This window comes from Aptenodytes patagonicus, chromosome 32, assembly GCF_965638725.1.
Source record: "Aptenodytes patagonicus chromosome 32, bAptPat1.pri.cur, whole genome shotgun sequence".
NCBI classification, from domain to species: domain Eukaryota; kingdom Metazoa; phylum Chordata; class Aves; order Sphenisciformes; family Spheniscidae; genus Aptenodytes; species Aptenodytes patagonicus.
Window position 1 is genome coordinate 322,720 of NC_134980.1, and position 12,360 is coordinate 335,079.

A 12,360-nucleotide genomic window follows, 5' to 3' on the forward strand; every position below is an offset into this window, starting at 1 on the left:
CGGACGCTGCCAATCCCCGCGCAGGCCCCGCCCCCCCACCGTCACCAGGGCGACGCCCGGCGCCATTTTGGCGTGAGGCGGCGACCGCCATTTCGGAGGGGCGGGGAGCGCGGCCGGCCCCGGCCCCTCCGACGGCCCCGCCCCCCCCGGCCCGGCCCGGCCCGGCCCCGCGGGGTCCCGGCGGCGGCGGGAGACGGAGGTGGAGCGGGACGGGCAGGTACCGCCGCTCGGTCCCCTCAGGGACCCCACCCCGGGCCCGCCCCGCCCTCCCCGGCTGACGGCGGGGCCCGGGCCCGGCCTCAGCCCGCTTCCCCCCGCCCCGCTCTCCCCGCAGGGCCCCCCCGGGGCGGCCGCCGCCGCCATGGCCGCCGTCTGGCAGCAGGTGCTCGCCGTGGATGCCAGGTGAGCCCCGGGGGGGGGGGGGGGACGGACACGACACCCGCGACGCCTGGTCCTTTGGCCGGGGGGGGGGGGGGGGGGGGTGCGCTGACGCCGGTCCCTTCTGGTGGCGGGACACGACCCGGGCACCTGGGTTCCTGTCAGGGAGCACAGCCTGACGCCCGGGTCCCTCGGGGGGGGGTCGTGATACCCGGGTCCCTTTGGGGGGGGGATCGTGATACCCGGGTCCCTTTGGGGGGGGGGTCATGATACCCGGGTCCCTCGGGGGGGGTCGTGATACCCGGGTCCCTTTGGGGGGGGATCGTGATACCCGGGTCCCTTTGGGGGGGGGGGGGGTCATGATACCCGGGTCCCTCGGGGGGGGGTCGTGATAACCGGGTCCCTTTGGGGGGGGGTCGTGATACCCGGGTCCCTTTGGGGGGGGATCGTGATACCCGGGTCCCTGTGGGGGGGGGTCATGATACCCGGGTCCCTTTGGGGGGGGATAGTGATACCCGGGTCCCTTTGGGGGGGGGGGGGTCATGATACCCGGGTCCCTCTGGGGGGGGGATCGTGATACCCGGGTCCCTTTGGGGGGGGGTCATGATACCCGGGTCCCTTTGGGGGGGGGGGGTCATGATACCCGGGTCCCTTTGGGGGGGGGTCATGATACCCGGGTCCCTCTGGGGGGGGGGTCATGATACCCGGGTCCCTTTGGGGGGGATCCTGATGTCTGGGTCTCTCTTGGGGGGGGGGGATCCTGATACCTGGGTCCCTTTTGGGGGGGGGGGGGGAGATCCTCATGTCCAAGTCCCTTTTGTGGGGGGTGGATTGTGATACCTCGGTCCCTTTGCAGGGGGGGGGGGGGGGGGATCCTGATGCCCGGGTCTCTTTGGGGGAGGCACCTGGGCCCTTGGCACACGCGCATGGGTCTACTCCCCCCACACCACCTGCCTCCCCCCTCGCCTCCCCCCTCGGCTCACCCCCCCCAGCACGCCGTGTCAGCTGCCACAGGCGTGAGGCCCCCCCCCCGCCCCATGTCCCCAGGTACGCGGCCTACCGCACACCCCGCTGGCCCCAGTTCCGGACGCAGTACGTGCGGCGCCGCAGCCAGCTGCTGCGGGAGCAAGCGCAGGGCGGGGCGCTGGAGGGGGGCACGCGACGCTGGTACCTGCGGGTGCGCACCCGCCTGCTGGCCCAGCGCTACGGGGCCCTCTCCGAGCAGAGCAGCTGCCGTGCCCACAGCAGCAGTGCCCTCCGCGCCAGCCGCACCACCCTCGACCGCATGGAGGTACGGCCGCAGGAGGGGGAATGGGGAGAGAGGGGGCTGCGAGCCCTTCCCGGCAGGTGGGGAACCCACCCAGGGGGGCTGTGGGGGTCATGGCACCCCTCCTGGGGGCTGCAGCACCTGTTTTGGGGTGGCTGTGGGGTCCTGGCAGCCATCCTCAGGGCTGCAGCACCTGTTTCAGGGGGGCTGTGTGGTCCCAGCACCTGGTTTGGGGGGGGTTGTGGGGTCCCGGTACCCCGCTGGGATCCCCATGACCCAGTGGGGTGCGGGGGCCCCAACAGCCACGTCCTTCCCCCAGGACTTCGAGGAGGACCCGCGGGTGGCCCGGGGACACCGGCGCTCCCTCAGCCGTGGCTCCCACCCTGGGGTCCCCCGCGGGGGCCCCGATGAGCGGTGAGCACACCTGGGTCCCCTGGGGTCAGTGGGTGCTGGGGGGGACGGGACCGGCGTCAGGGTGCTGAGGCCCGGATGCCTGGGTCCGCAGCCCCCCGGGGTGGTGCCGACGCCACTGGCAGAGGCGAGCCGCGCCATGGCCGGGGACACGACGCTGAGCGAGAACTACGCCTTCGCCGGTGTCTACCACGTCTTCGACCAGCACACCGACAGCGCCGGTAAGCGGGGGGGGGGTCTGGGGTGGGGGGGGGGGGGTGGGTTTGCCCTGGGGCGCCCGTAGCAGGCGGTGCTGGCTCACGCCGGCACTGACGGGCGCCTGCGGCTGGGCAGTGCCGAAGGTGCAGTTCGCACACGATGACCGGCACCTGCTGGCCTGCTGCTCGCTGGACGGCACCATCTCCGTGTGCCGGCTGGCGCCGGGGCCACCGGCGGTGCTGCGGGTGCTGCGGGGCCACGGGGGCGGCGTGGCCGACTTCGCCTGGTCCCTCTCCAACGACGTCCTGGTGTCGGCCTCCCTGGATGGCACCCTGCGGCTCTGGGCCCCTGCCGACGGGCGCTGCATCCGCCGCGTGCCCGACCCCGACGGTGCCGCCCTGCTCTGCTGCGCTTTCCAGCCCCTCAACAACAACCTCACCGTGGTCAGTGACGCCCCTGCGGTTCCGTCCCCCCCCCCCGGGTCCCCTCGGTGCGTCCTGGGTCCCCCCCTGCTTCTCCTGCCTGCTCAACAACCACCTCACCGTGGTCACTGACGCTCCCTACGTCCCCTTTGGCTCCCCCCGTGCCCCCCGTCCTACGCGTGTCCCTAGAGCACGGCAGCCCCTGGTGACCACCTCGAGGGGCAGGGAGGGCGCAGGGGCATGTCCCCGTCCCGTGGGGTGTCCCACGTTTCCCCCCCCACCCCCCGCTGTGTCCCCAGGTGGGCAGTGCCCGGCACATGGTGCGGGTGGTGAACATCTCGACGGGAAGGCGGCGCGGGGCGGGGCGGGGCGGCTGCCCGGGCGCGTGCTGGCGCTCTGCTTCGACGCCCCCGGCCGCGTCCTCTGGGCCGGCGACGACCGCGGCTCCGTCTCCTCCTTCCTCTGCGACCCCGGCACTGGTACGGGGGGAGCCGCGGGGGTGGGGGGGACGACGACGACAGGGGTAGGGGACAGCGGGAGGGGCTGGGGAGCAGCGTGGGGGTGCCATAAGGGTGCTGTGGGGTAGGGGGGGACGGGGGGGGGGGACGGGGCAGCCGTGCGGCAGCACAGGGTGCTGACCCCCCCCACCTTGTCCCCCCCAGGGCGGCTGACGAAGGCCTCGCGGGTGGTGGTGCAGGCGGGCGGCTCCATCACCTCGCTCTCGGCCCGGGCCTGGGCCAGCCGCGAGGCCCCGGACCCCTCCCTGCTGGTCAACGCCTGCCCCGACCGCCTGCTGCTCTTCCGGTACGGGGGGGGGGGGGGCCCTGCAGGGGCTGGGGGGAGCCGTGGGGGTGGCCGCGGGGCTCATCCCCTCTGTCGTCCCCCCCCCAGGGTGGTGGAGGAGGAGGGCTCGGGGGCGCCAGGGCTGCGGCTGCGGCGCAGCTTCCCCACACGGCACCGGGAGCAGCCCCTGCGCAGCTGCTTCTGCCCCCTCATGTCCTTCCGGCAGGGCGCCTGCGTGGGTACGTGGGGGGTACCGGGGGGTGGATTGGGGGGGGGGGGGGGGGGCAGGGATCCACGGGGGGGCGTTTGTGGGTACAGATGGGGGCACTGGGGTGAGCAGGGGGGCTACATGGGTTGGGGTGGGGGGGAGCACCAGGGGGTCTGGGGGTGCTTGCCCAGAGGAAGGGGGGTCGATCCTGCAGCGAGAGGGGTGGTGGGGCGTACGGCCCCCCCCCCCCCCCAGCATCCCTGTCCCCCCAGTGACGGGCAGCGAGGACGCCTGCGTGCATTTCTTCGACGTGGGGCGGGCGGCGCGGGCCACCGTCAACACACTGCAGGGCCATGGCGGGGCCGTGCTGGCCGTCGCCTTCAACTGCGACGAGAGCCTGCTGGCCTCCAGCGACGCCGCCGGCACCGTCATCGTCTGGCGCCGCCAGCACGCCTGACTCCCCCTGCCCCGCACGCCTCCCCCTGCCCCACACCGTGTGTCCCCCCTCCCCCGGCACGGCACGGCACAGAACCCCACTGCGTTCAACAAGCGTGTTTGCACCCGGCGCTGTGTGGCTCAGAAGAGGTACTTGCGGCAGGCGGCGGCCCCGCACTTGCACTCGATGCGGCTCCGGGCCCGGGGTGACCCCCCCAGGCCCCCCCCCGCCAGCCCGAAGTTGGAGTCCATGCGGGTGCTCTCGGCGTCCACCGGGTCCACTGGGGGAGGGGGGGGGGAAGGGGGGAGGTGAGGCGGGGGGTGCTGGCACAGCCCCGCCCCCCCCCCCCCCCCATACCCCACAGCTGTGGTACAGCCTGACCCCCACCACGTACCCCACAGCAGTGGGGCTGTCCTATGTGGCGGGGGGGGGGGGGGGAGGATGTGCCGTGGGGCAGGGGCTGCCGCGGCGGGGGGAGCCGCGGTGGGGCCGGGGGTGGGGGGGAGCGGTACCGTGCATGTTGTAGTCGAAGGTGAGCTCCTCGCCGGCGCGGATGGGGCGGGTGGCGAAGAGGGCGGATGCGCGGCAGCCGCTCGTCCAGGTTCTCGATGAAGACGTTGTACACCTGCAGGTTGGGGTCGCACTGCCGCGGGATGGCCCGGTGGGTGGGTGTGGCCGCAGGGGGGCGTGTCCCCAGCAAGCCCTGCCCCCACCCCCCACCCCACCGGGAGGGACAAGCTGGGGGGTGCTGCTCGAGTGGGCGGTGCCCTGGGAGAAAGCCCTGCCCCCTGGAGTGAGCCCCACCCACACCGACTGACATAGGTGGCACAGCAGTAAGCCCCACCCCCTGTGAAGTGGGCGGTGTTCCCAGTGGGAGGTGCTGCAGCAAGCCCCACCCCCGGGTGAAACCCCACCCCCTCATGCTGTGCTTGAATAAGGGAGGTGTTCCCGCAGTGGGCGGAGCTACAGCAAACCCCACCCCCGGTGAAGCCCACCCCCTCATGCTGTGCTTCAATAAGAGGGGTGTTCCTGCAGTGGGTGGTGCTGCAGTAAGCCCCACCCCCGGGTGAAGCCCCACCCCCCTCATGCTGTGCTTGGATAAGGGGGTGTTCCCACAGTGGGCGGTGCTGCAGTAAGTCCCTCCCTGCATGAGGCCCCACCCCCTGGGCAGGCAAAGCCCCACCCACTCACCCCACAGTCGAGGAAGTAGCCAGTCCCACAGCGGGCGGTGCTCCAGCAGGCCCCTCCCCTGGCCAGGCCCCACCCCCCCCGGCCCAGCGAGGCCACGCCCACTCACACTGTGGTTGACGAAGTGGGAGATGTTGCCGTAGTGGGCGGCGTCCACGGTGTAGACGTCCTCCACGTAGTCCAGGTCGAAGAGGTAGGTGGCTCCCTGCCGGTCGTAGACCTGCCCCCGGCGCTCCGCTTCCTCCGACGTGATGATCTGGGGCGGGGCTGCCATGTCATGCCCCCGCCCCGCCCCTGCCCCGCCCCACCCCCACCCACCAGGCTCTCACCTCCCCCACGTACTCCATGACGAAGCTGTTCTTGCGGATGCGCTCGAGAGTGCGGACGCCCAGCCGCGGCCGTTGCCGGTGCGGAAGATGCAGAGGTCGTAGCGGATGCCCTTCTGCACCACGCGGTTGGGGCAGGTCGGCGCCGCAGCGGCACCGCGAGTTGCACTCGTAGATGGGCAGCCCCGCCCGGATGCGCACCTGCCCCGCCTCGTTGTAGGCGAACTTGTTGCGGGAGGCCCCGGGGCAGCAGCCGCCCGCCGCCTCTGCCAGGCAGTCGCGGCACTCGCAGCCCACCGCCACCGGCGTCAGGCTGATGCCGGCCCCCACCTTGTACTCGTTGATGTAGACAAAGTCCCGGGGGGCCCGTGCAAGTCCACCTCGTTCTCCACGGCGATGCGGCCCCGGTGGCTGCGGGTGCTGTTGAGGAGCCGCTCCCAGCGCCGCAGGGCCCGGCGCTGCTCTGCCTTCTGCACCAGGTAGGAGGCGGCGCGGGCGGGCAGCCCCCGCGGGCCAGGCCGCACCGGCCCCCCCGGGGCGCGGGCCAGGTCCTGGTGCAGCTGCTTCAGCAGCCCGCGGCACCGCAGGTTCTTGCGGGGCTCCCAGGTGTTGGCGGCCTCGGGGTACCCCCGCCACTTCACCAGGTAGTACTCCTCATCCTGCGGGGCGGGGGGGGCCGGGCTGTTTTGGGGGCCTCTTTGGGGTGGGGGGGGGGGCGGGGGAAGGGCTCTCCTGGGGCTGGGGCCACCCCCGCGGTCCGGAGGCCCCGTGGGGCGTCAGGGGGAGCCCGGGGACACCAAAGGGGACGCTGAGGGTGACGGGGGGACCCCAGCGGCCAGGGACCCCGTGGGGCCTCGCAAGGTCTGAAGGGGGGGGGGGGTGTCCCGGGCACCCGCCGACGTTAAACTTTGTCACCCAGGGCGACAGGGGACCCCGGGGGGCGACAGGGGACCCCGGGGGGCGCCCCCCCCGCACTCACCCGCACGCGCTTGTAGTCGCAGAGGTACTCCACCTCGAAGTCCCCCAGGTTGCGGCGGGTGACGCCCAGCGCCCGGCACCGCACGCGCTCCAGCCGGCAGAGGTCCTGCAGCCGCGACCACGACGACTTGCAGCAGACAGAGCAGCCTGGGGGGGGGGGGGGGGGGGGGGGCACACGTTACCGGCGTTACCGGCGGCGGGGGGCCGGACCTCCCCGGCACCGAGCGCGCACACGCACACCGCCCCCCACCTCCACCCCCCCCCCCCCGCCCGCAGAGCCCCAGCGCGGACCCGATCGCTGCCCCTCCCCCCCGCCCCGGCCCCGATCCGCCGCCAACGGTCGCCGCGCGCCCCCTCAGAAAAGGGCGGGAAGCGGCGCGCGCCGGCCGCGGCCGTTGAGCGCCCCCGCCGCGGCGGGCCCCGGCGCCCCGCGCGCCCCTGCCCGCGCGCACCTTTTAAATTTTCCGCCATTTTCTGCCGCTGCTTTTTTTTTTTTTTTTTTTTTTTTCCTCTTCCCTTTTTCCCCTTTTTTTTTTTTTTTCTCCACTTCCGCCCGGCGGGCAGCGCGCGGCGCGGGGCGGGGCCTCCTGCCGCCCCCGCTCCCGCCCCGCCCCGCCCGGCTCCCATTGGCGGCGGCGGCGGCGCCGCCTCATTTGCATGCTCCCGGCGTCCCCCGCGCGCGGGCCCTTGACCCCGAAAAGGGGCGGTTTTGACCCATTTCCCCGCCGCCCCCGGCCCCGCGCCCGCCTCGCCCTCCCCCGGCTGCCTCCCCTCAGAGCCGCGCCGCAGCCGCCCGACTCATTAAATGCTCGTTAGCCGTTAAGAGCGGTAATTAACCAGCGCGGGCCTTCCCGCGTCTCGCGGCCTTTATTTGGCGTTTGGCGGGGGGGGGGGGGGGTGGGGGGGGGGCCCGGAGCCGGGCGGGGGGGGGGGGGTGATATGGGGCCGGGGGGGGGGGGGGGTGTTCAGTCGTCCCACTCGTCGTCCTCCTCCTCCTCCTCGCCGTCCTCGCCTTCGTCTGGGGGAAAGGGGTGTCAGGGGCGGCGGGGGCCGCGGCCCCCCCCCCCCCCCCCGCGCCGTGGGGCGGCCGTGGGGTGCTCACCCGAGGAGTGGATGACTCTGCTGCGCTTCTGCATGACGTCCATCAGGGCCCCCACCAGCCCCCCCGCGCTGGGGCTGCCGCCGCCGCCGCCGCTGCCGCCCTCGGGGGCCTCGGGGGTCTGGGGAGGTGTTGGGGGGGGGGGAGGGGGGGGGGTGTCAGGGCTGCCCCACGGTGGGGACCCCGACCCACGGCCACTGGCATGACGGCAGCTTGTCGTCATCGTGTCCCCCCCTGCCATGCCAACCCCAGGGGCTCACGGGGGACCCCCCCAACCCCAGGGGATCACAGGGGACCCCCCCAACCCCAGGGGATCACGGGAGCCCCCCCCAAACCCAGGGGATCACGGGAACCCCCCAAACCCAGGGGAGCACAGGGGGGACCCCCCAACCCCAGGGGATCACGGGAACCCCCCCCCAAACCCAGGGGATCACGGGAACCCCCCAAACCCAGGGGATCACAGGGGACCCCCCCCAACCCCAGGGGATCACGGGACCCCACACACACACCCAGGGGATCACAGGGGACCCCCCACACACCCAGGGGATCATGGGAACCCCCCCCAAACCCAGGGGATCACAGGGGACCCCCCAACCCCAGGGGATCACGGGACCCCCCCCCACCGCCCCAGCTGACCTTGTTCAGGGTCACGCCCTGGCGGATCTGGTCCAGCAGAGCCCCCCGGGCCGGGGGGGCGCGGGGGGGCCGCCGCTGCCGCCGGGGGGGGGCGGGGGAGGCGGGGGGGGCGGGGGCGGGGCCGCGGCGGCACCCGGGGGGGCGGGGCCGCGGGCCGGGGGCGGGGCGACGGGCCGGGAGGGCGGGGCCGCGGGGGCCCCGTTGCGGGGAGGGGGCGGGGGGCCCCCTGGCGGCGGGGGCGGGGGCAGCGGCCCCGAGCGGCTGCGGGGGGGTCCGGCGGGGGGGGGCGGGGGGGCGGCGTGCCCCCCCGGCCCGGCGGGGGAGGGGGACCTGGGGGGGGAGGAGAGAGAGAGAGAGAGAGGTTAATTAGTGCCTTAACGAGTGCCCTGCACCCAGAGGCCAAGGGGGGGTGACGGTGGGGGGGCTGTATGGATCCTATAATGGGGGGGCTGTACGTGCACTGTAACGAGGGGGTTCCATGGTGGGGGCTGAACGGACAACGTAATGCCGGGGGGGGGGGGGGGGGGCACATATGGATCCTATATGGGGGGAGCCGCATGGATCCTGTAATTGAGGGGGCTGGGCGGGGGAGCACAGGGTCCTTCAAGTCTTTCGGGGGGGGGGCGTATGGATCCTATAACGCCGCCGGCGCGGGGGGCTCACCCTGTCGGCGCATCTCCTCCCGCACGGCCTGCAGCCCGCCCTGGCCCTGGATGAAGTCGTGGATGAGGCGGGAGGTCTCGGCGTCGGCCAGCTGCGCCTCGCTGATGCCAGCCTGGGCGAAGAGCGTCCGCAGGGCGGGGTCCAGCGCCGCCACCTGCACGCCCCACACCGTCACCCCACGCCATCATCCCCCGCCCCCCCCCCCCCCGTGCCGGGGGGGGGGGGGGTAGGCGCGGCGGTGGGGGGACGTGGGAGCCACCTACATCGAAGCCATTGTTGGGGTCCCAGCCGATGTGACCGACGTGCCTGGGGGTGGCGGATGGTGAGGGGCTGCCCCACGGCTGGAGCCGTACGTGCCCCCCGACACGTGGTGGGGTCCCCTCAGCCCCGTGCATCCCCACACGCCCCCCCCCTCCCTCCCCCAGACCCACTTGAAGCCGGAGGGGGCCCCGATGTCGGCCTTGGAGATCTTCTTGCGGCCCTTCTTCTGCTCCCCGGCTGTGGGGCTCGCCGTGGGTCCCGCCGTGGGTCCCGTGGGGCTGGGCAGCCCCCGGTAGCGGGATGCCGTGATGTCGGGGTTGGCGATGGGCACGGCTGGGAGTGGGGGGGCTGCGAGGGGCAAGACCTGGCTGAGAAACTATGGGGCAGCGATACCCCGCTATGGGGCTGCGGGACCCCGCTATGGGGCAGGCACTCACCGCTGCCGTCGGCGGCGGCCATGGGGGCCCGGGGAAGGCTCCCGCGGCGCTCTGTGGGGGGACAGGGGGTGTTGGCGCTGCACCCCACGGTGTCCCCTTGTGTCCCCCCAGCTCTGCCCCCCCCCGAAACCCCTGGGACGGGGGGACTCACCATCGCCGGGGGGCGGCGGGGCGGGAGCTGCCGTTTCTCTGGGGGGGGGGGGGGAAGAAGGGAGCAGGGGTGAGTGGGGGGCTCCCCGGGGCACCGTGGGGGGGCCGCCCCGGGGCACTGTGGGGGGCCGGGGTCTCACCCGCCCGCTGCTGGCGCCGGCGCAGCCGCTCCTGGACCAGCCCCTCGAAGGCGGCCGCCTCCCCGTCGTCCGCGAAGTTCAGCCCCGCCCGGCCCTCCTGTGCGGCCAGTCAGGGCCCTGCCCCATGGGACCCGCCCACAGGCGACAAGCCACGCCCCTTGGCCCCTCCCCACCAGCCCTCAGCCCACCCCTTGCCCCCCCCACTGGCCCTCAGCCTCACCCCTGGCCACTCCCACCAGCCCTCAGCCCCACCCTTTGGCCCCTCCCACTGGCCCTCAGCCCCACCCCTGGCCCCTCCCACCAGCCCTCAGCCCCACCCTTTGGCCCCTCCCACCGGCCCTCAGCCCCGCCCCTGGCCCCTCCCACCGGCCCTCAGCCCCGCCCCTGGCCCCTCCCACCGGCCCTCAGCCCCGCCCCTGGCCCCTCCCACCGGCCCTCAGCCCCGCCCCTTGGCCCCTCCCACATGCCCTCAGCCCTGCCCACAGGCCCCACCCCAACACCCTTAGCCCCTCCCATGGCCCCTTAGCTCCACCCCGGTGCTCCCAGCCCCGGAGCCCCACCCATCATCCCTAAGCCCCGCCCATGGAGGCCCACCTGTAGACCTGTCAGCCCCGCCCCCAGCCCAGAGCCCCCAGCTACCCCTTGGCCCCGCCCCTCCCCGGGGCCCCGCCCACTCACGTGGGAGGCAAAGGTGTGGAAGAAGGGGGTGGGGGCGGCGTAGCCCATCTCCCCGTGCAGCTCCTGCTCCCACCACAGGCTCCCGGCCTGCGCCACAGCATGGGGCACCCAGAGACCCCCGGGGACCCCCCGACCCCAAGAAACCCCCCGGGACACCCCCCCCCCGAACCCCAGGGACCCCCCCCACGACGCCCAGGGACCCCTCTACGACCCCCAGGGACACCCTGAGAAACCCCCAGGGACCCCCCCCGAACCCCAGGGACACACCGAGAAACCCCCAGGGACCCCCCCCCTCCAAACCCCAGGGACCCCCCCCACGACCCCCAGGGACCCCTCTACGACCCCCAGGGACCCCCCCCGAACCCCAGGGACACACCGAGAAACCCCCAGGGACCCCCCCCCAAACCCCAGGGACACACCGAGAAACCCCCAGGGACCCCCCCCCAAACCCCAGGGACCCCCCCCACGACCCCCAGGGACACACCGAGAAACCCCAGGGACCCCCCCCCCCCGAACCCCAGGGACCCCCCCCCCCCGACCCCCAGGGACACACCGAGAAACCCCCAGGGACCCCCCCCCCCCAAACCCCAGGGACCCCCCCCACGACCCCCAGGGACACCCAGGGCCCTCCCTGACACCCGGAGACCCCAGGGACCCCCTCGCGCCTACCCCGAGAGACCCTCAGGGACACCCCCCCCCCGACTCCGGGACCCCCCCCGGGACCCCCCACTCACGGCCAGGCAGTAGAGGCGGATGAAGTAGGAGCGGCGGGGGCTGTCCCGCACCAGGCAGGCGACGCCGCAGCCCCGCTTGGCCCAGGCCCCCCCCGGGCCCCCCCGGCTCCGCCACCACCAGCTGCGCCACCGCCGTCGCCAGTGTCTGCGGGCACACTGCTGTGGGCACGGGCCCCCCCCCGGACCCACCCCGAGACACCCCCCCCCCCCGGCCCCCTCAAACCACCCTACGGCCCCCCCCCCCCCCCCAAGCCCTCCCCAGGGCCCCCCAGGAGCCCCCAATGCCCCATGTTTCCTTCCCGGGACCCCAAGGGCCCCCCAGCTCCCCCTATGGGCCCCCCCAAATCCCCCTCAGTGACCCCTGGACCCCGTGGGACCCCCAGCTCCCCCCCCTCCGACCCTTCCAGTCCCCCATCAGACCCCCCGAGGCCCCCAAGCGCACCCCCAAATCCCCCTCAGGGCCCCCCCAGGACCCCATGGGACCCCCAGCTCCCCCCCCCCCCCCCCCCCCCCCGGGCCTCTCCAGTCCCCAATTAGCCCCCCCCAGGCCCCCCCTCAGCCCCCCTCTGCCCCCCCCGACCCCTCACCACACATTTCCGTCCCAGGAGCTCGAAGAGGCGCAGGTTTTCCTGCTGCTGCAGCAGCCCCGAGGGACGTTGTCGCCCCCGGGGCCCCCCCCCGGCCCCCCCGGCTCATCCCCTGGATGCCTGGGTCCCTCCCCTCGACGCCCGGGACACCCCCCCCCACCCCCACCCCAAAACGCCTGGGTCCCTCACGGAGGCCTCTTCCGCCCGGAAGCACCCAGGGCCCCGCGGCGGCAGGGACGTCACCTCCGGGCTGGGAGGGGGAACTGAGGTGACTGGGAGGGATTGGGGGGGGGGGGGACACGACGATGGGGACGACGGGGGAGGGACCGGGACAGAGTGGGAGCAGCCTCTCTGCAAACACAGGCAGCGGCTGGGCTGAA

General features: G+C 74.3%; 3 protein-coding genes across 3 annotated transcripts; 1 reads left to right on the forward strand and 2 right to left on the reverse strand.

Moving 5' to 3' along the window:
* Positions 1–159: 159 nt before the first annotated feature.
* WDR13 (WD repeat domain 13) lies at positions 160–4,232 on the forward strand. Its single transcript, XM_076360914.1, is given in 12 exon segments — positions 160–217; positions 335–402; positions 1,426–1,669; positions 1,965–2,059; position 2,120; positions 2,151–2,277; positions 2,390–2,697; positions 2,976–3,015; positions 3,018–3,155; positions 3,339–3,480; positions 3,568–3,698; positions 3,940–4,232. Coding segments are annotated over 11 exon segments (1,452 nt in total). The 5' UTR covers positions 160–217; positions 335–361; the 3' UTR covers positions 4,125–4,232.
* Positions 4,205–6,742, reverse strand: SUV39H1 (SUV39H1 histone lysine methyltransferase; the record flags this gene model as incomplete). Its single annotated transcript, XM_076360913.1, is given in 9 exon segments — positions 4,205–4,383; positions 4,616–4,679; positions 4,681–4,746; positions 5,401–5,547; positions 5,621–5,679; positions 5,682–5,754; positions 5,756–5,976; positions 5,979–6,276; positions 6,597–6,742. Coding segments are annotated over 9 exon segments (1,214 nt in total), but the record flags the coding sequence as incomplete, so codon positions are not given.
* An 805-nt stretch (positions 6,743–7,547) lies between these two features.
* On the reverse strand, positions 7,548–12,084 carry WAS (WASP actin nucleation promoting factor; the record flags this gene model as incomplete). Its single annotated transcript, XM_076360908.1, is given in 14 exon segments — positions 7,548–7,613; positions 7,698–7,815; positions 8,331–8,393; positions 8,786–8,790; positions 8,994–9,147; positions 9,257–9,299; positions 9,425–9,602; positions 9,692–9,742; positions 9,843–9,878; positions 9,982–10,078; positions 10,660–10,746; positions 11,394–11,486; positions 11,488–11,538; positions 11,981–12,084. Coding segments are annotated over 14 exon segments (1,133 nt in total), but the record flags the coding sequence as incomplete, so codon positions are not given.
* Positions 12,085–12,360: the final 276 nt, after the last annotated feature.